Source organism: Hibiscus syriacus, unplaced genomic scaffold (genome assembly GCF_006381635.1).
Source record: "Hibiscus syriacus cultivar Baekdansim isolate YM2019G1 unplaced genomic scaffold, ASM638163v2 tig00110678_pilon, whole genome shotgun sequence".
NCBI classification, from domain to species: Eukaryota; Viridiplantae; Streptophyta; class Magnoliopsida; order Malvales; family Malvaceae; genus Hibiscus; species Hibiscus syriacus.
The window spans coordinates 426,622-450,208 of NW_024062822.1; the positions used below are offsets into that span (position 1 = coordinate 426,622).

General features: G+C 33.7%; 1 protein-coding gene and 1 pseudogene across 2 annotated transcripts; one reads left to right on the plus strand and one right to left on the minus strand.

Annotated features, from left to right (window-relative positions):
- Nucleotides 1-11,464: 11,464 nt before the first annotated feature.
- Nucleotides 11,465-22,802, plus strand: LOC120138139 (phospholipase D delta-like). 2 transcript variants are annotated; one of them, XM_039153724.1, is made up of 10 exons: nt 11,465-12,665; nt 12,757-12,873; nt 13,240-13,434; nt 13,993-14,298; nt 14,402-14,470; nt 14,638-14,785; nt 14,950-15,098; nt 15,481-15,630; nt 15,791-16,057; nt 22,792-22,802. In XM_039153724.1, exons 1-9 carry the CDS (start codon nt 11,739-11,741, stop codon nt 16,025-16,027), a joined length of 2,298 nt encoding a protein of 765 aa, XP_039009655.1. In that variant the 5' UTR covers nt 11,465-11,738; the 3' UTR covers nt 16,028-16,057; nt 22,792-22,802. The 2 variants fall into 2 exon arrangements, with proteins under 2 accessions (XP_039009655.1, XP_039009654.1); XM_039153723.1 differs by lacking the exon at nt 22,792-22,802 and adding an exon at nt 16,405-16,922 and having other exon boundaries at nt 11,469-12,665; nt 15,791-15,988.
- LOC120138140 lies at nt 17,847-19,111 on the minus strand (annotated as a pseudogene).
- Nucleotides 22,803-23,587: the final 785 nt, after the last annotated feature.

A 23,587-nucleotide genomic window follows, 5' to 3' on the forward strand; every position in this document is an offset into this window, starting at 1 on the left:
GGATTTTTAGTGAGACAAATAGCACTAGTATTGTCACACTTGATAGGAATAGTACCTACTTCAGTTCCATAATCAAAAAGTTGTTGTTTCATCCATAAAACTTGTGCACAACAACTACCGGCTGAAATGTATTTCGCTTCAGTGGTAGATAATGCAACATAATTTTGTTTCTTAGAAAACCACAAAATCAGCATATTTCCAAGGAATTGGCAAGTACCGGAGGTGCATTTCCTATCTAATTTGCATCCTCCATAATCCGTATCTGAGAAGGCATGCAAGCTAAAGCTAGAGTCTCTAGGGTACCAAAGTCCTATACTAGGAGTGTCCTTAAGGTATCTAAAGATTCTCTTAACAGCTAGTAAATGTGATTCCTTGGGGCATGATTGAAATCTAGCACATAAACAAACGCTAAACATAATGTCCGGTCTACTTACAGTTAGATAAAGTAAAGATCCAATCATTGACCTATATAATTTAACATCTACACATTTACCTCCTTCATCTAAGTGAAGCTTTATTGAAGAGCTCATTGGAGTGTTATGAGGCTTGCCATTTTCCAGTCCAAACTCCTTGAGCATATCTTTGACGTACTTAGCTTGATTGATGAAGAAGCCATCTTTTCTTTGCTTGATTTAGAGTCCCAAGAAAAATGAGAGTTCCCCCATCATGCTCATCTCAAACTCACTTTGCATTAGCTTAGAAAATTCTTGGCAAAGAACATCATTAGTAGAACCAAATATCATATCATCAACATAAATTTGAACTACTAATAAATCTTTACCTTTATACTTTAAAAACAATGTAGTGTCAACATTCCCTTTTGAAAAACCTTTTTCAATTAAAAAGTTTGACAATCTTTCATACCAAGCTCTAGGAGCTTGTTTTAAACCATAAAGCGCTTTTGTCAATTTAAGAACATGATTTGGAAATTTTAAATCTTCAAAACCAGGAGGTTGTTCCACATACACTTATTCTTTTATAAAACCATTTTAAAATGCACTTTTAACATCCATTTGATATAATTTAAATTCATTGAAACATGCAAATGCTAATAACATTCTAATTGCTTCCATCCTAGCTACGGGAGCGTATGTTTCATCATAGTCTAGTCCTTCTTCTTGAGTATACCCTTGAGCAACAAGTCTAGCCTTGTTTATTACTATATTACCACTTTCATCAAGCTTATTCCTAAATACCCATCTAGTACCTATAGTAGATTTATTACTAGGCCTTTCAACTAATGTCCATACTTTACTTCTCTCAAATTGATTTAATTCTTCTTGCATAGCCATAATCCAATGTTCATCATTTAACGCTTCTTTAATATTCTTAGGCTCTATGCATGAAATAAATGCAACATAATTACAAATATTTCTAAGAGAAGATCGAGTTGTTACCCCTTTAGATGGATCACCTATAATCTCACCATCCTTGACATAGTTGTACTCTCTTGGATAAGATACTTCTCTTTCTTCAATGGTTGGATTCTCAAGAGGATCATGAGTTTCCTCATCTTTCGTTTCTTCCTTTGATGATGATTCTCCAACTTCATGTCTAACGTCATTTGTATTTATAATACCTACATCATTATTAACACAAGAATCCTTCCTCGGAAGGAGATTATCATCGAAAAAAACATGTATAGACTCTTCTACAACTAAATTTATTTTATTAAATACTCGATAAGATTTAGAATTTAAGGAATAACCCAGAAAAATTCCTTCATCACTTTTAGCATGAAATTTGCCAAGGTTTTCTTTACCGTTGTTTAAAACAAAACATTTACATCCAAAAAGATGAAAATAGCTAATGTTAGGCTCTTTATTTTTGAAAATTTCATATGGAGTTTTCTTTAAAATTGGCCTAATCATTACTCGATTTACAACATAACAAGCGGTATTTGTGGCTTCCGCCCAAAAATATTTTGGCAAATTATTTTCACAAAGCATGGTTCTAGCCATTTCTTCTAAAGTTCGATTTTTCCTCTCAACAACTCCATTTTTTGAGGGGTTCTAGGTGTTGAAAAATTATGGCTAATACCATTAGAATTACAAAACTCATTAAATCCAAGATTTTCAAATTCAGTGCCATGATCACTTCTAACACTAGTGATAGAGTAACTTTTTCGTTTTGGATTACTTTTTAAAATGTGATGAAATTTTCTAATGCTTCATCTTTAGTACTTAAGAATAGAACCCAAGTATATCTAGAATAATCATCTACCAAGACAAATGCATATTGTTTTCCATCCAAGCTAGTAGTCCTAGTTGGCCCAAAAAGATCTATATGGATCAATTGTAATACTCTACTAGTTGACACATCATTAATGGATTTAAAAGAAATTCGCATTTGTTTTCCTTTAGCACAAGCATCACATAGTTTATCATTATCAAATTTAAGCTTAGGCAACCCTCTTACTAAGTCTCCTTGAATTAGCCGTTGCAAAACACTCATACTAGCATGTCCTAGTCTCCTATGCCATAACCAACTATCATGTTCATCCTTAGCAACTAGGCACAAATTAGTCATATCAATAGAGTCTAAATGCACCATGTATATGTTTCCTATTCTATGACCAACAAGCATAATCTGATTAGATGCAATGTCAATGACTTTACAACCATTAATTTCAAACATGACATTGAATCCCTTGTCGTATAATTGACTAATACTCAATAGATTATGCTTTAATCCATTCAAATATAATACATTTTTAATTTGTATGGAAGAGATATTACCTATAGTATCAATACCTTCAATGTGACCTTTTGAATTATCACCAAAAGTCATTTCTCCTCCATTTTTGACGTTAAGCTCTATGAATCGACTTTTGTCTCCGGTCATGTGTCTCGAGCATCCACTATCAAGGTACCATGAATTTGGATTTGTTTCCCGTGCCTTGTAGCAATGCTCCTTTTCCTACAAACATAGATTAATTTCTAATTTTTGGTACCCAAATTCTTTTGGGTCCATATTCATTAGTTTCTAAGATCCTTGTCCCCTTTGGTATCTATTTATGAATGACATCCTTATTTTTAGTAGTAATGAATTCTTTAGGAACCCATATACTCCTAAAAATTTTACCATTCAAGGTACGTTGGGGACTTCTATGATTGTAGCTTCTAAAACTTTTCTTAACAAAGTTGGATTTTGAATTCTCACCTTTTTTAAAAAAAATTTGTTCCAACCTTATTAAAAGAAGTTTTAAGATCATCAATCTTCTTTTGATGATCATCATGAACTTTTGAAAGTAAGTTATGCAAATTAGTATTTTTCTTTTCAAAATCATTAATTTTGATTTGCAATTCTTTGATCTTACTTTCAAGCTCATTGTTGGTCTTGGATATAAGACTATTTTGTTTTTCAATTTTGAAATATCATTTTTGTATTTTGAAAATAGAGTCTTATAATCCGAAGCCAACCCATTATAATCCTCTAATAACTCATCATAAGATAATTCATCCAAATCGAATGAGTTAGAGGTTACCTTAAAATCTTCCCCGATAGCCATCAAGCATAAGTTTGCAACTTCTTGTTCCTCTTTATCGGAACCTTCTTCATCGCTCCATGTAGCTACATGAGCCTTGTGCTTCTTTTTTGATTGACATTTTTTCTTCAATTGTGGGCAATTATATTTGACATGCCCTGGCTTTTTGCATTCATAGCAAATGATCGGGTCTTTCTCCTTCGATTCAGTTTTGAAGCCTTCATGACGTTTGAATTTTCTTCCTCGGTTGGGCATTATCAACTTTCTGAATCGTTTGGAAAATAATTTCATTTCCTCGTCATCATCATCGTCATTCGAATCACTCTCATCTTTTGTGGATTTAAGAGCAATTCCAATGTTTTTCTTCTTCTTCTTCTCCTTTGGTGTCTCGTCAATCTTATCGAGGTCCACTTCATCTTCAAGCATCATTTCATGAGTGAGAAGGGAACCAATTAGTTCTTCAAGAGTTAAGGACGTTAGGTCCTTAGACTCGATGATTGTCGTCTTCTTTGATTGCCGCGATTTTGGAAGGGAGTAGATTAACTTCCTCATAAGCTTTTCATTTGAAATGATCTCTCCATATGATTTGAGACCATTGACAATCGTTGAAAATATATCCGTCATAGCTTTGATATCTTCATTTGGTTTCATCCTGAAATTTTCATAGCTATGCGTTAGAATACAAATTTTAGATTTCTTTACCTCATCGGTACCTTCATGAGTGACTCGAAGTTTGTCCCATATTTCTTTGGCGGTTGTACAAAATGAAACTCTTTCGTATTAATCTAGTCCAAGAGCACAAAATATGATATGGATGGCTTTGGAGTTGAGCTGGAACATTCTTGTCTCTTCTTCACTCCACAATCTTGGATGAGTGAGAGGCTTGATGTATCATTCTTCTACGGCATTCCATGTTCCCATGTCACTTGCTTGAATGAAGTACATCATCCTATTTTTTCAATAGGCATAGTTAGCCCCATTAAAGAAAGGAGGCTTGTTGACGGGCATCGAATCGAGACCGGAGTCGAAGTTTGAAGTAGAGGCCATTGATGACTTTGATTATCGATGTAACTCTTCCCGAATAGACTCAAGAGGCGATTAAACCTTCAAATGAGTTAGGCTCTGATATCAATTGTTGAGTTAATCGATCGATAGAATCAGCCAAGAGGGGTGAATTGGCAATTAAAATTTTGGTGGAAGCTTTTGCAGAAAATTGAAAGTAATTGCACAGCGATTTACAATGGTTCGACTTTCTCAATAAAGTCTACGTCCACTACCTTAGCTATCCACACTAAGGATTTTCCAACAAATTCACTAATTTGTTCTTTCTTTTGAGGCCAAAGAGATAACCTTACAGCTCCCTCAAGAATTATACTCCAATTCTTGAGAACACTCTTTCTCAAAGAGAAGATTACAAATTTCGCAAACTTACAAGAAAACCTCACAAGGTAAGATGTTTGCACAATTCTAGAACAAAGAAAGAACACTCAAGAATAAATATAATTGAGCACAATAAGTGTTCTTGAAAGCAAAATGAATATTGAATGAAAAATAGGCTTGAAATGCTCAAACTTGAGGTTTGATGCTTTCTCTTTGATTCTCTCTTGATTCTAGTTGCTTGATATTTCTTGTTCTTGATCAATGGCTTCTAAGCTTGTTTAAATACACCTTCAAATGATTCTGAATGTTGGGGATGCTTAGTAGAGTCAATATAGTCGTTTAAGTATGAAAACAATTAATAAAATTAGTTAGGAGCGTCAGTGCATCGATGCATACCCATGGTGCATCGGTGCATTAGTGTAAAATTCAAATATTTTGGCTGTTGGACCCTTAGTGCATCGGTGCACTAAGAGTGCATCAATGCATAAAATGCATTCGATGTTTTGAAAAAGCCTGAGTGCATCGATGCATAGTATTGTGCATCGATGCATGGTATACGCATCGATGCATAAAATGCATTCGATGTTCAAGAAATTAATTGATGCATCGATGCATGGATTGGTGCATCGGTGCATGCCCTTGAAAAATTGATTTTAGGCTTGATTTTGGTTCAAAATACTTTGTGAAAATTTGTTTAAAATAGTTTAAGTATAAAACACAAATTTACACATTTAGTAAGGTTTAAAATTGATCTTGAAAGACTTGGAGTAATTGCTTGATATTCGAGTAATTAAATCGAATATACTTTTAGAAAATCATTTGAAAAATCTTAAAATTCATTTAACTTAATTTGTTATATCGAAACATCAAAATGTTTTCAACAAGGTACGCCTTTAAATTTTAATTTATTATTTAATTATTTTTATATAATTAAAATCTTATTTTAATTTTGATAAGAAATATATATTTTTGTTTTAGTTCCAATGGTTTCCATATATGAACGATGAAATGAGGACTTGCGTCCCACCTCACTTGAGTGGACAATTGGACATATGGCTGGCAGTTGTACCTCTTATCTATTATGCTATTATTGAGTGGCATCCAATTGACCGTGTGCTTTTTCGGTTTGGCTTTACACAATATATTACTGAAACACCTATAAATCTCGACAGTATGCATAACATTGATAGACGAGGCAAAAAAGATGTTAATTGGGTAGTGAAACACAAAGACTGGAAAGTGATGTGGGAGAACCGGTATCAACGCATGTCCCATCGGTAGTAAATTTTGGAAATTGGTCCTAGGTTTTAAATGAGTATATTGAATGGTTCAACGAAAACGAGAAACCATTCTTACTTTCTAAGAAAGCACGAGGGGAGACAATTTACCGTCATCTAGAAAAAAATGTCCATTGTCACAATATCGTCGTCCCTCAACTCGTGGATGAAGAGTAGACATTTCTGACTCATCCTCAACAACACCACTTGAACTATCACATCATCCACCATCACCACCGATTACAAGCACCCCGTGTTACATGCCAAACCCACCAGTTTACATGGCTACACTGCTGATTCAAATGCCACAGCCTCCATTTCATATGTCACCATCACATGGTTACATATCGAGCCCACAATGTTACATATCGAGCCCGTAGAGTTATATTATGAGCCTGTAGGTTTTTATGACACCCTAGAAGATATTGTATGCCTATGTCTATTGATCTAGCATTTACTTCATATGCTTCTTATTTGGCGGCTGGTGCTCCTCCACAAACATCTCTGGACCTCAATATGGATCACATATATCGATGCCAATTTTTTCACAATTTTCGTAGTTCTCAATGAGTGGTATGATAGTTAATGATACACCTACATGCTCATTATTACATGGAGGTCTTTCATCATCATCCATTTGTGATCAAGAAAATATAGTTGGTGTAAATAACGATGATGATACTGAAGATGAGGAGAGTGAAGAGGAAGACCAACGTAGACGAAGAAACCTTCATCGAAACAAACAACCACCGCCATGTGAAACGTATTCAAGAAGAATACATCTTTAGATTTTAATAATTGTAATATTTTTATGTAATGTTTTAATATTTCTTTATGTTTAATGTAATGTTTTTAATTGAATATAGTTTTTTATTTAATGTTAAGTAGCTTTTTTATAAACTTAAATGAATTATGTTTTATTTATATTGAGTTTATTTATTTGTATTAATATTATGTAGTTTTGATAAAGTTAATGTTTAGTGTTATCTAGTTTTTTGTTTTTGTATTGCGTTTTTATATTATATTATATTTTTATATTATGTTTTTAATTCCCATTAACCGTTAAAAAAACGCTTCCTTAGGGCCTATATATGTGTGAGGTGATAACTATTTTACTCACACTTAAAGTAAAAAAAAATTCTAAAAAAATTGAGTCTTTCACTTCTGAAGCTTGAGTTTTTTTTTTTTTGTTAACATTGCTACTATTGTTACAATTGTTTTTTTATGATTGTAAATCTTTAAGCATGTTTTTCAAAAAAATCAACTAGGCGAGTTGATCATGAAAATAGAAAGAAAGGTTAAACTCGAAAACATTAGAAGATTATCTTCATAATATTATAAATTGACACTATCACGCACGTGGTTTTCTCTAAGTGATGATGTTGACCTTGCTGGTAAGATTGAGACATAATACTGTCATTGTATATCTAATGTGAATTTGTTTGTAAAGTTTGATGATGTCGACCTTGTTGGTATGGTTGAGGATACTACTTCAAGTTCGAATACTAAACTAACTAAGATAAACTATGAAGAAACAAAGATAGATGGTGGATACTTGGAAGCATGGTTCTAATTTGTATGTGAACGACAACAAGAAAAACCATGGAGAATTGAAGAATGGAGTCTACTAATTATGAGGATTAAAACTTTCAAAGAATAGTTGTATGTTTAAGATTTTATTTAATGTTTAAGGTTTGTTTTCATCTCCTTAACGTAATGTGTAAGGTTTGTTGTTTTTATCTCCTTAATGTAATATGTAATATGGTAATCGTGAAACATTAAGGTAATGTGATCTTAGAACCAATAAACAAAATCTACTACAATATATCATTTGAGAGATAAGATAAAGAATATTTAATTGCCATTGAAATACATATTTTTTATTTTGAAGATCAGAATAAAAAGGATAGATAACAAATGAAGTAGTGCGAACCATAATTCACTAATAAATATAGTCAATTATTTTGTACCATACTAGTTCCCCAAAATGGGAACATCATGTCTACATATTATTTACTAACAATATACAATGATTCTCATATGTGTTGTGCAAAAGGGATCAGTATGACCATCCAAACTAAGATTCTAACATTATTTGTCAAGCCATCATACTCAAGGTCAAAGCAAGCTCTTACATAGCTATTGTAGTGAAAATTTATGTTATACAATCACAATATGAGTATGTCGTCTCCTACAGAAAAACATGGAAGGCAAACCATAATGACATTATAAAACTTCATAGGGAGTAAGATTCTTCTTACAACGAGCTACCCAGTTAGTTTAAAGTAATGCAAAGACTGAATCATAGGACAATAGTTGAGTTTGAAACTTGACATTCATACGAAAGTGATTGAGTATTTCAAGATCGATGCTAATTATATCGTCTTTTTTGGACTAACCTACAATACATTAAAGCGATGAAATACTACAAACCGGTGGTCCAAATTAATGGTACATTCTTGTATGGAAAATACATGTAATTTTTATTATTGGCAGTTTCAATGATGATAACCGCAATATTATTCTCGTTGCATTTACTCTTATTAAAGGAGAATATACAGAGTCTTGGGTTTTTTTCTTGAAAATTTTACGCATACATGTTATTACAAGGGATAACATATGCATCATTTCAGACTGCAGAGATGGGATTAAAGCTACAATGGACTCTTTAGGTATAATGTGAAAACGCCCACATGTCCAACATCGTTACTGTATTCGACATATTGCTGCAAACTACCATGAAAAATTTAAGAAGAACGATGAATGCCAATTACTTGTACGCATGGGTATGTTACTTTTTTCAATTTCATTTCTCAATTATTTTCATTTTATTTATTTCTAATTCACATTAACTAATACATATGCCTTAGGTTATAAATTCTTACCTCAAAGGTTTGAGTTCATGCTTCAAGAGTTGCAAGGAAAAAATGAGCAATGATACAATTACATTAGATCCATCAACAAAAAATGTGGACAAATACTTTTGATGATGAATATCGATATGGTCAAATGAAAATAGGCTATCAATTCAACCTTGAAGGGGCGTGTCATTTACCTGTAGTTGCTTTAGTTAAAACAACATATTTTCGTTTATATAAGCTTTTTGCGAAGCTTGGGGGATAAATTCTTACTTGGATGCAAAATGACCATGTTTATCACCCTAGATTATTAGCAGATCTATAGAAAAAAAGTTACAACATCAAATGGAATATTGATAACATATTTTTCTCACATATATGAATTATTTCATGTGACAGAAATGTCACGACCTCTTTAAGAGATTGAATTTAACTATTTTAGAGTTAACCTACAATAAAGTGGTAGGATTGTGGCTCTTTTCAAGTTCTAAAATATCCATACTCTCATGTCATAACAACTTGCTCACATTCCCATTTAGACTATAAAAGTTATATCGATCCCCATAAGAACCTAATAAGATTCAGACTTGGCTTACAATTATACCATATCTGTTGTTATTAAGGGAGTTAGGTCATCCAAAATCCACTCGAATTCATTGTGATATGAATATTAGAGAGACGTCAAAGAACCTAAAAGATGTGGGCATTGCAGAAACCTAGACCATAATAGAAAAAATGTCCATCTCTTTTATCATCACTTAACCATTGATCATTACTTATGTAAATGTATTTCCAATATTTCAATTTATGTGATTTTATTTTCTTTTACTTTTATGTATTTTTATTTTATATTTTATCATATAAATATTATTAATGATTATATATATTTCATTAGGGTTTATATTCTATGATTTATGTATGTATGATTTTATAAATTATGATTTTCATTTTAATGTTGAATGATTATATTTTAGGGAGAAAATTTTTATGGTTAATAATTTATGATTTATAAGGTTTAATGTCTATTATTAAGGTTTTATGTTTTAGGGTTTATTTCTTGTGATTATTATTTTTAATTTCAACCTAACCCTAAACTATAATAATACATTAAAAAATTTTAAATCATCTTAACCTAAAAAACCCTAAGTTGCTCAAAAACCCTAAAATGGCTCAACCAACCTAATCTTAAATTGGCCTGAAGGGCACGCTTTCAAAGGCGCATTTCCCTCTAACGTGCATTTTTGCGTGACGCACCAAATTAGCCTAAAGTGTTTGCTCTAAAATGCACCTTCGTGCTAAATCGACAAGATATTTTATCAGAAAAGATGCTAGTTTGATATATATTAAAAAATGCTAAATCAATGTTTTTATTATTATTTATTTTTGATGATTTTTTTGGGATAAAATTGGCAAAGAGGAAATGGGAGAGTGGAAGGTTCGGATGCACGTGAAATTCAGAACCAAAATCCCAATGGATTATTTAATAAATCACAGAACCAAATTCTCTTGTCTCTTGGTAAATTGCTGGATTGATTGATTATTATATTTTGTCAGTGTGATTTCATCGGCCCCCACGTTGAATTGTGACCAGAGAAGAGAGATATTTGTTTGGAGGGAGAGATGGAGCAGCAGTGGTTGGTTGGGTCCGTGGTGGGTGGCTTACTCATATGTCTTTATCATTAGTACGCTGCCTATGACCCACCCCATGCCCCAATTGCTTCTCTTTGAAAGATTTAAAGAATTTTAAAAGAAAAATAATCATAAAAATAGTAAAAAGATATAAAGCCTCTTCTCTTTTCTTCTTCTTCCAATAAATGCTTTATCACTACAATTTCGATCTCCAAGTTAAAAAGTAAATAATTAAAATAATAACTAATGATATCATCTGTCGACTCAACACCCAATCAAAATAATTGAAAAGAAAATTATTTCAAATTACTTCCCAACTATCTTTTTCAGTTTTCTTTTTTTACAATAAAAGAAAGTTATACACATTTATGATAGAAAATTGAAGAGGCATGCTAGAATAGGAGTGCATGATGAAAATTAAAGTGTCCCTATTTACAAGTTAAATCAATATAAAGAGAATTAATTAATTTTGTGTTGATATTTCTTTTACTACGGAGTTCAGTTTCGGACTCATTTTCTCACCAAAAAAATCAAAAATAATAATAATAATTTTATCTATTTATTCCATTTATGAGTTGCATTCCAAAATTTTATATTTAAATGCAACTTATAAAGGAAAAAATGTAGAAACAAGGTGAGGAATCAACCAAATCAAGTGGCGGTAGCAATACTTCCTCATAGGGAAGTTTTGATTTTGGTAATAAATTAAAGTGGGGAAGATTTGCAACATCGTCATTCATTCAGGCTGAATGATTGACTATTTTTTTCAGTTTCCGGAATTTTAAGACACCATTTAACGTATCACGTGTCCCTTGAAAACAGCGACATAAAGTAGATATGATCAAAGCAGAAACAAGGCAAGGCAAAGCAAAGCGAGCAGCTTTTTTAGATTAGTTTAGCTGTCTGTAACTGGCGTTCCACGATTTCCCTATTCCGCTACGCCTTCCGTTTTCGTATTAATCCCTCTAAACCCACGTCGTCCCCCGCAGTTTTTGTTCAGCAAACCAAGTCTCCACCGCCGTGCCGGACCCAAAACATTGAGATAAACTCTGTTTTGGTTTTTTTTGTTTCTTTTAGTTTTCTGCTGTTCCTTTTGGTACTGTGAAAATGGAGGAGGAAGGGTCGAAGGAGGAGCTTTATCTCCACGGCGACTTAGATTTAACCATCGTTGAAGCCAGGAGGTTGCCCAACATGGATTTTATGGCAAACCATTTCCGCAGGTGCGTTACGTGCGAGCCTTGCAAACCTCCGTCACAGGCGGTTTCTAAAGAAGAAGGGGACGCCAAGGTACACGAGCACCGGAAAATCATCACCAGCGATCCCTACGTCACCGTTTCCCTGCCCCAAGCCACCGTCGCTCGAACACGCGTCTTGAAGAATTCACAGAACCCGAAGTGGAACGAGCGTTTTATCATCCCTTTAGCTCATCCTGTCAATGAGCTCGAAGTTAACGTCAAAGACAACGACTTGTTCGGCTCTGAAGCAATCGGCACCGCCAAGATCCCAGCTTCGAGAATCGCCACGGGGGAGCATATCACCGGCTGGTTCCCGCTCATTGGCCCCAAGGGAAAGCCTCCTAAGAAGGATTCGGCGATCTACCTCGACATGACATTCTCGCCGTGCGAGAAAAATTCTTTATATAAACAGGGCGTCGCCAGTGACCCAGAGCAAGCCGGCGTAAGGCACACGTATTTCCCCTTAAGGAAAGGGAACCAGGTGACACTTTACCAGGATGCTCACGTGCCGGACGGTATGTTGCCTAAAATAGAATTAGATGACGGTAAAGTTTATAGCCAAGGCAAGTGTTGGGAGGATATTTGTTATGCTATATCTGAGGCTCATCATATGATTTATATTGTTGGGTGGTCCGTTTTTCATAAGATTAATCTTGTTAGAGAGCCTACTCGGCCATTGCCTCGAGGTGGGGATTTAACACTAGGTGAATTGCTTAAGTATAAATCTGAAGAAGGTGTTAGAGTTTTGTTGTTGGTTTGGGATGATAAAACTTCCCACGATAAATTTGGTATCCGAACGGTAAAATAAGTTCCCTCAAACTCTATGCTGTTTTAACCTATGATTCTTCGAAATTACGATATCTTAATGTGTGTATTAATGGATGCTGCAGGCTGGAGTGATGCAGACGCATGATGAAGAAACTTCGAAGTTTTTTAAGCATTCCTCTGTTACTTGTGTGCTGGCTTCACGCTATGCTAGCAGTAAGCTTGGTTATTTCAAACAACAGGCAAGGTTTTCTTTATATTGAACTATTGTTGTTTGCAACTAACTTGTTTATCTTTGCACTCAAGTAGCTAATTAATGTGTACCTCCAAATTGCTTAGTGGCTCCGTCCTTGCACACGGATATTGAATTTCGTATTTTGCTTATTTTCTGTATGTGGAACTTAGATCCTTTACCTTGAAGAACCCATTTCCTGCATATTCAGTTTTTGTTTGATTTAACTAGGAGCATATGGTCTCTTTATCGTTCTGCTTTTGCTTGGTAGATTAGGTTAGCAAACTATTTTATAGATTTGACAAGTCTTATTTGACTTTATAAGTGTTTCATCTAAACACTTTGCTGAGGTTGCTTCTGAAATTATTTTTTGCAGGTTGTTGGAACCATGTTTACACATCATCAAAAATGTGTCCTTGTTGACACACAGGCAGTTGGCAATAATCGAAAGATAACTGCATTTGTTGGAGGTATTGATCTGTGTGATGGTCGCTATGATACACCTGAACATAGACTACTTCATGATCTTGACACTATTTTCAAGGATGATTTTCATAATCCTACTTTTCCTGTAAGTGGTTGCCTTATTTTTTTGTCCAAATATTTCTGTGTTAAGACGTTTCGTTTTGTATGTTAATAGCACCGACTTCCTGTAAAGCATCTTATGTAAAATCTGAAACTGGTTAGAGGAGATGATGAAATATTTCGGGTGCTTATTATTCTACCTTAAGTGCCATAAACGACTGGAATTTCTTAGCATTGCTTCTGAGTGACTAAAATCTCCCAGGTTCCCTCTAAATTTCCAACTAGTTATGACCTTTGTGAGCATTTCACAAATGTGACATGAAAGAATAGTGATGCTATGCCTATCACATAAATGGAGCATGGTCTTACACGGTAAAAGTTGAGGAAGCGATTCATATAACTGGTGCCCTTTAGATTGGGATTAGGACTTGTGCGCTTATGTTGCAATTTGAAACATGATGCTAGAATAATATGAGACTTTCATTTTGTTCAGTAAGTTTCAACTGTCATCAAAGTTCAAATGCTGGTTTAGGTACATGTATATTAAATTCTAATCTGCGCACTTTATTTTCTCATGTTCTCTTGACCTGTCTCTAATTTTCAGGCTGGAACCAGGGCCCCAAGGCAACCATGGCATGATTTACATAGCAGAATCGAAGGGCCTGCTGCATATGATGTTCTTATCAACTTTGAGCAGCGGTGGAGGAAATCGACCAGGTGGAGAGAGTTCAGCCTACTGTTTAAAGGGAAATCTCACTGGAACGATGATTCTTTGATTAGGATAGAACGAATCTCATGGATACAAAGTCCTCCGTTAGAGGTGACTGAGGATGGTACTACAATAGTTCCAGAAGATGATCCCAAAGTACATGTTCTTAGCAAAGATGATCGTGAAAACTGGGATGTTCAGGTTGTGTAAATTTTTGCTGCTGAATACTACGTGTTCTATCTTGTCCTTTTTCATTTTTTCAAAAAGGAAATAGCAATGTTGGTTTTTCCTTTTCCTTGCACAGATTTTCCGCTCCATTGATTCAGGATCACTGAAAGGATTTCCAAAATACATAAAAAAAGCTCAGAATCAGGTCTCTCCTTGCAAATGTTTTCTTCTGTTTTAAAGATAGAAGGAAACCAAATATGTATTAGCTTTTACATATTCTAGATTTTCACCAGTTCCCGATTCCTACTTGCAGCTATGTTTTTCTGTATAATGTCGTACGATGGTTCTTATTGTTGGATGTCTTTTCTGCAGAATCTTACCTGTTCAAAAAGTCTGGTGATAGATAAAAGCATTCAAACTGCTTATATACAGGCTATCAGATCTGCCCAGCATTACATATATATTGAAAACCAGTACTTCCTTGGATCTTCGTATGCATGGCCATCGTATAAAAATGCAGGTCAGCTGTGGTATCCTTGGTAACATTATTTGTTCCATATCTTGGGATTCTTGCCTTGAGTTATGCATCTATTAATCTTTTGGTAGCAATAAAGAAGCTAAAATGTGCTTCTATTATTTAATTTCTTTTAGATCTTCATGTCTTTTCTTTTATGTTATAAGCAGGGGCCGATAATCTGATCCCTATGGAACTGGCACTAAAGGTTGCTTCTAAAATTAGAGCAAGGGAGAGATTTGCGGTATACATCGTGATTCCTTTGTGGCCCGAGGGTGATCCTAAAACTGCTACGGTACAGGAAATTCTATATTGGCAGGTTGGTATCTAGTTCCTGATCCACATTAGCTGTAAGCATCGTATGTCTATTCCTTATGATAAAAACATGAAGCCGCAATGCAGTTATCCACTTAATTGCTAGTCCATGACTCCATAGCTAGTTCTGAACTTAGACTTGATATCTGATGCAAGACCTTCCAATTCTGGAAGCATGCCTATGTTAGTGTTCTTTGGGGAAATATGCTATGGTTTCTACTAGTTGAGCTTGGTTGAACTTATTTTATGTTTTAGTTACATTTTTGGTTTACGGTTTAGTTTTTGGATATCACCTTTATTGTTACTGAAATACGACTGTGGAATTCTCTGTTTTGATTAGAGAAATGCCAAGCTATTTTACTTGCATTCACCCATTGTGTCTCCAGAGTCAAACAATGCAAATGATGTATGATGTTGTTGCACAAGAACTCAAGTCCATGCAAATTAAGGATGCACATCCTCGAGATTACCTCAATTTCTATTGTCTTGGTAAGCGGGAAGAGGTTTCTCAGGAAATGCTCAATGGCAGTAATTCGGTAATCGCTTGATTCCTTTCGTTAATTTTTAGATTCTTGTTGTAGATTGATGAGTATTGAAATCATATCAGGACTGGTCCTACACAACTCTAGATTTCCGCATTTGAGTTTTGTGGTGGTTTTATTGAAATTCCTTTAACATGTTTTATATTTTGCTTAGGTCTCTGACTCTGCAAAATTTGGTCGGTTCATGATTTACGTCCATGCAAAGGGAATGATAATAGATGACGAGTATGTAATAGTGGGGTCAGCTAATATTAACCAAAGATCCATGGCTGGTACAAAGGACACAGAGATAGCTATGGGTGCCTTTCAACCACATTATACATGGGCTAAGAAAAAATATCCTCGCGGTCAGGTTTGTGTATTTTTTTGCTTATTGTTTCTTCCTAGCTAACTGTTGAAATTTAGATCAATAATTTGGCTTGTTTGGAGATGGTAAGCGGTAAGAAAAAGGCATTGAAAGACCTTCAATGTTGTCATATATTTGTCTTGGTTTATTTTCTTCCCAAAATTAATGTGATGTAGAGTGTCGAAAACCGTGTTTAGGACCCAAGAACGGAACTTTTTTGCAATGAGAGAGACATGCTTCACATTTCTGTTCCTTTTGTCATACTAATAGATCAGAAAATGCTTTTATCTCTCTCCTTTGCATGTAAAATAACATATTGAACAAAAACGCCAACCTGAGACTGCATGGCAAGTAAGCTTTTGATGAGAATTTGAATATTTTATTGTATTTGCTGCTCATTGATGTCTCTCTGCATTTGGCAGGTATACGGATATAGAATGTCGTTATGGGCAGAGCATCTAGGCGATATAAACAAGCTGTTCAAGGAGCCAGAAAGTCTAGATTGTGTGAGGACGGTGAATGGGATTGCCGAAGAGAACTGGAAGAAATTCACAGATTCTGAATATTCGCCATTGCAGGGTCACCTTCTGATGTATCCTCTGCAAGTAGATATCGATGGAAAAGTAAACCCACTCCCCGGACATGAAAATTTCCCAGATGTTGGTGGTAAAGTACTTGGAGCTCAATCGATTCAACTTCCCGATGTTCTCACAACATAATTGAGAATCTTCTTTCCCCGATGTTGTGCTCATCAAACAAACTGGACTGGTAGAGATGGAATAATGGCATGGCATTGGAGGACTGGACCTTGTAAAATTTTATTGGCATATCTATATTTCTTATGTGTGAAATAATAGTTTGTGAAAAAAAAAGATTTGGAAATTGTTTGTAAAAAGCAAAAAGTAATTGCATATTTGGTTCACTGACTTTCAATTTTCTATGATGTACCTGTTCTGTGTAACTACTGTGATATTCATACGCTGTTGGATTCTTTATTCTCTTTTATGCGACTTTAATTCTAAATAAATATAATCATCTTATTGGTTTTTTACTTTTTTATGGGAGTTGTTTCAGAAGCTTCGAAATTACAGATAGTTTACCAGTAGACTAATATAAGCACAATGATTATGGGATATGTCACAAAATTACAGAGTACCATCATCAATTTGTCTAAGAAGGAACACGTTCGACAGTGAATTAACAACTAATTGTTCCCGGAAGACATCTGATGTGCCTGTAAAATCCAGAAAAGCAGAGCGGCGGCAAAGGCGTAGAGGGCCATAAAAGCCGAGTTGACTGCCCGTTTCTTCTTTACCGTGCTCCTGTACAGTATCACAACCGGAACAAAGGCGTAGAGGGCCATGAAAGCCTAGTTGACGGCCCGTTTCTTCTTTACCGTGCTCCTGTACAGTATCACAACTGGAACGCATTGGAGGCCGACAAAGTAGGTTTCCGTTAGCTGCCATTCTGGGGATGCTTCATCGGGAACCAGCCCTGACGGGAGAGTAGAAGAATACGAGGGATAGAACTGAAAGTTCGTATAAATAGATGCCATTTTCTTTCCACGGAAAGTTTGGACTTGTTTGGTGGTGTTCAATGGCAACGATTCTCGCCAATGAACTGATGATATTGGAGGCTTTTATTCTTGCTACCAATTAATGATGAAACATTAGTGTTGGTTGTCTTGATTCTTACCATCATTAATCTCAACTATCAAAACCCAAATTTTCTAGTTTTGGCTTATAATTCGGTTCATATGGGGTGCAAACCAGGTTAGCAAATTTTATTGTGTCATCAAGAGCAGAGGAGATCTTTATGTACAAACTTCACTAATTCCATTCATCTATTATTTGTTTGTTCTCTCTGTTTCCATTTCCATACAAAAACAACAAGAGCATTTTCCCTAGACATCTAGGTTCACATACTTCCTTGTTATTCTGTGACTGGCTACTACATTAAAAGGTGAGATCTTCTCTTCACTTGAATCTTCTTTAGTTTGTCCTAACTTTATTATTGTATCAGCAACATCGTGAATCCCTCGGAAGCCCGTTCTGAGTCCACGCCGCATACCCTCGGGCGATGTCGGTGACAGCAGTAAAGCCCTGCAAAAAGCAATCAATGATAGAAGTTGTAATTAGCTTCTATCCATCTTCCTCGTGTAGATTCACCTAGGTTAGCTTCTATGAACAAAGTTATTGGACGACTCAAAGATTCAAAATCTAAACGAGGGCTGATTTAGAACCATGTCAGACAATTTGAAGAATGATAAGTTCATGTGGTTACAGCAGCTAGAAGATCGGTGGCAGCCATTAGAGACCGTTTCCCAAGGTGGCACCCCTGTATAACCAGACAATTTTATCATTACAATGTTCATGGAGTTCTAAAAGGAAAGCTTTCAGTTCAATTGGAAACAAAAAACCACAACAATAATTTCATCATATTGTCCAAAATGTGCTGATACTTCCGCTGGAAACCTGGGGTTCTTTGCCATTCCTGCAAGAAAAAACAAAAACTTAGAAAATTGGTTAAAAACAATTTCAGGTATTAATGTAAGGGATATTAGGCCAACCTGATCCAAGTCTGTAAAAGTAAGGGATGTTAATAGCCCCAGGAACATGCCCTACACTGCACTCTTCAGGTGTCCTACAAAAACAACGAAGAAATTGAAGCCCTTGCTTTACAATACTTGGAAATTTTCAAGATTCAATTATAACCAGAAAAAAATAACTGAAATCCAAATATGTATGCCCAGCTTGATGAAGCTCGTGTGCTACTCTCACCGGAACAGAAGTCGGAACTTCTGTCATCTGCACATTTCCTCTACGTGTTGCCTTTGTGCTTCACAGTTCACAGACAAAAACATGCAACAATACTCAAGTAGTCGACAAAAAGCAAAGGAAAATTTAAGAGAGAGAGAGAGAGAGAGAGAATAGCTTTTTAGGGTGTCCGCACCGGAAGCTCATTCTTTTGCGGACAACAGCAATTCGACATGTCTGCGGATTTACAGGTACCGAGAACAGGCCCTGCGGTGGACATGTCGAGGCAAACGAGGTGAAGGGGGGAAGAGAAAGTGAAGGAAGAATAAGAAGAAGAAAGAAACGACGTCGCTTCCATGGTTGGTTGGTTGGTTTCTTCTGGAAATTTGGTAATGAATGGGAAATGCGGTGGAAATAGGTAATCATCACCTCTTTCTTTCTTATATATGTAATAATTTCTCATATGTGGTGGGTGATAGGATAATAATATGAGAGAAATTATTAAATGATTTTGATTTATTAAGTTATTACAATCAATAATATTTTTTTTATATTATTTTTTAAAAGTAAATATTTATTTATTTATTTTATGTATAATTAAAATATGAGTGGTTATTTAAAATTAATTTAAAATTTATAATTATTATTCATTAAAATAATAGATGATGTGATGAAATGAATTCATAAAATAATTTCTCGGTGACTAAGTATAGGCAAACTGGTTTAAACCGGGATGTAAAACCTACGAAATCCGGTGTTGGAGTTTGGGCAAACTGGTTTAAACTTTGTTGATATTCCCACGCCACGTGTAAAACGGCGATGCCAGACATTAAGAAATGTGCAGCAGATGACACGAAAACCATCCCTTTGTCTTTATCCAAAATCCCATTTCAACGAGAAATTGTTTAATGGATTCGGTCCATTACATTATTTATAATATCAATGAATTATATTATTTATGATACAGTCATAAATTTTAAATTAAGTTTTAAATAATCATTCACATTTTAATTACATATAAAAAAGAGGTAGAAATTTAACTTGAAAAAATAATATAAAGAAATATTATTGATTAGGATCATAGATAATATAATGAGTCAAGATCATTTAATAATTTCTTCCATCCACCATTCATCTCTGAATGGCGAGAATATCTATATATTACGAGAAATTATTTCATAAATCTAACTCATCGTGTCATTTATGATTTTAATAAATGACAAATAAAAATTTTAAATTAACTTTTAAATAATCACCCACGTCTTAATTACATACACGAGAAAGGTTAATTCTATTTAATTAAGTACGAAACACGGCACTTTAAAAAAAAAGTCGAAATAAGACAGATTCCCTCAAAATACGCCCAAATTAAAGTCCCTACTTGCTAGCTAGGTAGGTAAGAAAAGGAAAAGGCTCTATCTTATTGAGTTACCCATTTGAAATACCTAATGGGCTTTCATAATTATACTGAAAGTAAGCGGATTGGATTCGCTCTTACAATATTTCTTATTTTTCTTTTATTCTTTATTTTTTTGGTTATATACTTTCAATTTCTATACTATTTATTTAATAAATCTTCTTCTAAATAATTTTTTTTTATAATTTACATGATTACAAGGTAATATCTATTAAGAATTTTTTTATTATTAACAATGAATATACTCTATAAAAACGATTGCTCGAACTCAAAACTTTTAGGAAGAACAATCCCTCCTTTAATCATCGAGGTTAATTATCAAAGTATATTTTTAAAGAGTATGTTTAATTTCATATCTTTAACTAATGTTTATTTAATTATCTTGTTGATTTGTCTCTCATACTGATGTGTTCACAAGCATCAGTTAAATTGTATTTGAGTTATAATAAAATCCATCGTTAATCTGTCATCTTTCAATAATGATGTTTGTTTGTATTTTTTATTTTTAAATTATTTAATTATTTTTTTTATATAATTATAATTTTATTATTTAGTGGACAATTTTATATTCTTCCATAATTTAAAAAAATATTAGTTAATGTGATTACTTTGTTTTAGTTTCCGTAGACTTTTTATTTTTTAATATTATAATTTTTATTTATTTAAAAATAATTATTCTAATTATTAAAAAATATTAGTTTGTAATTATTAATAAAGGTGGAAACTCAATTTTTGTTGGTTGATCTTGACTTTGAAATAATAAAATGAAAGATGTTTCAATGGCAAGTAGAAATTATCATATTTCATTATGGTAAAAATGATAATTTCAGATTAATTAAATTTTAATTTCAATTATATTAGGTTAAAACCAAGTGTATTATGAGAAATTTGTGGAAAAATCAAGAAAATTTAAGCTTTTTCTTCCTCAACCATCCTCGAACTCCATAGCTAGGTATGGGAGATTTTTAATTTGGGTTTTAAGTTTATTTGATTGATTTTTGGATTAAGCTATTAAATAAAGAATTATCTATTTGAAATTTTCTATCATTTGGTATAAATAGTTCATAGAAAACATGCTTGGATGATGAAATTCATGATTAGGATTCATGAAGAACATGTTGAATTTTGAAGAATTAAAAAGTTGATTTTTATGTTGTTAGCGTTGTAGAATGATTTCCAAGCTTATGTGATGATTAAAATCATCTAAAAATGCATGTATATGTTTCGGCCATAGCTAGGGTTTATAGAAATTGGCTGAATTTGGATTGAATTTGATGTTAGGATGAATGTAATTGCATGAATTTGATCATAGGTGTAACACCCTTAACCCGTGTACGTACTTAAATACGAGTTAAAGATGTCACATTGACTTTTTATATGTTATATACTTGAAAATCCGTAAAATGTTGTTTTATGTTAAAATTTCAAATTATCAATTAAAATCCATTTAATCATTCATTTGAAAATATAAAATAATATTTTATCATCAAATTTTAATCTAAATTTAGGTTGTAATTACGCAGTTCGATGTTGTTTCTCAACATATATGAAACTTCCAAAATGCTGCTTAATTTAAAAACTAACGAATACTATTCAAGCAATTATATCATAGCAACCGACACATTTATAATATACATGCCACTAATGAGTAAATGATGTCTTACTGATATTGTAGGTTGGTTTGATTTCCCAAGAAGAGATGCTCTCAGTGCTTCTTATGTCACATCATTTTCTTTATCTAAACATACACATGAAAACCATAACGCACTAAGTAAAACTTAGTGAGACAGTAACACATCTAAGATGAGATAAAACATAAAATGTTATAAAATACTTTAAAACATAAAGATGTAATTTAAAGAAAATCGTTGAAACTTTCAAACCAAACTATTCAAGATGATTTCCTCATCATCATATTTTATCAAAATCATATAAATCAACATCAAATATAACAAATATTTCATATTCTTTTTCATTCGTACATAATTCAGAACTTTCATTTTCACTTTTATCTCTTTCTTATCAAATACTTTTCAACCTCCAGGTTTTGAAGATTCAAATTTTCTGGATCATGTTTTAAAATTGAAAAAAGCTCTTTATGGTTTAAAACAAGCTCCTAGAGCTTGGTATGAAAGATTGTCAAATTTTTTAATTGAAAAAGGTTTTTTTAAAAGGAAAGGTTGACACTACATTGTTTTTAAAGAGAAAAGGTAAAGATTTATTAGTAGTTCAAATTTATGTTGATGATATAATATTTGGTTCTACTAATGATGTTCTTTGTCAAGAATTTTCTAAGCTAATGCAAAGTGAGTTTGAGATGAGCATGATGGGGGAGCTCTCATTTTTCTTGGGACTCCAAATCAAGCAAAGAAAAGATGGCATCTTCATTAATCAAGCTAAGTACGTCAAAGATATGCTCAAGAAGTTTGGACTGGAAAATGGGAAACCTCATAACACTCCAATGAGCTCTTCAACAAAGCTTGACTTGGATGAAGGAGGTAAATGTGTAGATGTTAAATTATATAGGTCAATGATTGGCTCTTTGCTTTATCTAACCGCAAGTAGACCAGATATTATGTTTAGTGTTTGCTTGTGTGCTAGGTTTCAATCATGTCCTAAAGAATCACATTTACTAGCTGTTAAGAGAATCTTTAGATACCTTAAGGACACTCCTAGTTTAGGACTTTGGTATCCTAGAGACTCTAGCTTTAGCTTACATGCTTTTTCTGATGCGGATTATGGAGGATGCAAATTAGATAGGAAAAGCACCTCCGGTACTTGCCAATATTTTCATAGCCCAATGTACATGTAAGAGAATACAAAGTACGTGAGTCAAACATAATGTGCGCACTAGGCACTTCATGGTGCCAATCATCATCATAAGATGCACTCCAAGTGCAATCTTATCATTTGCACCAAAGGTGTCATACATAATGTACACGAATGTTCATATTTTACTCAATTTCCTGTCATGTCAAGTGTACATACGACTCTCAATGCAACATATAATAGGCTTTCAATTCATATCATATTCATTTATAATTTAAATATTTCCATTCAAAATCATTTTCAATTTATCATCATAAAAAGCATAACTTGGGCAGTTTATACTCTAAAATAATTCAAAAAACATTTATGAAATCATTAAGGAAATATTTCATCATTAAAAATTCATATTATTCTTTTAAATCATTTTTGAAAATTCATTCGAATATATTTTCAGAAAATGTCATATAAACAACAACAACAACAACAACAACAAAACCCAATTCCCATATGCAATGGGGTAAGGGGGAGGTAGGGTAGTAGGCTGCCCCCAACGCCAGGTTGAGAGTAGCTTCCGTGGAAGACCTCCGGCAGTCAGAAAATTAAAAATATAGATAAAATGCAATGCATGTATAAATAAATACATAAATACATAGTTGTACAGTA

Excerpts from the sequence above, each read along its gene's own strand:
- LOC120138139 (XM_039153723.1), top strand. The coding sequence starts at position 11,739 with ATGGAGGAGGAAGGGTCGAAGGAGGAGCTTTATCTCCACGGCGACTTA. Across the intron at positions 12,874-13,239 it reads TTGGTTATTTCAAACAACAG|GTTGTTGGAACCATGTTTAC; the intron begins GCAAGGTTTTCT and ends TATTTTTTGCAG. Across the intron at positions 15,989-16,404 it reads AAAAATATCCTCGCGGTCAG|GTATACGGATATAGAATGTC; the intron begins GTTTGTGTATTT and ends TGCATTTGGCAG.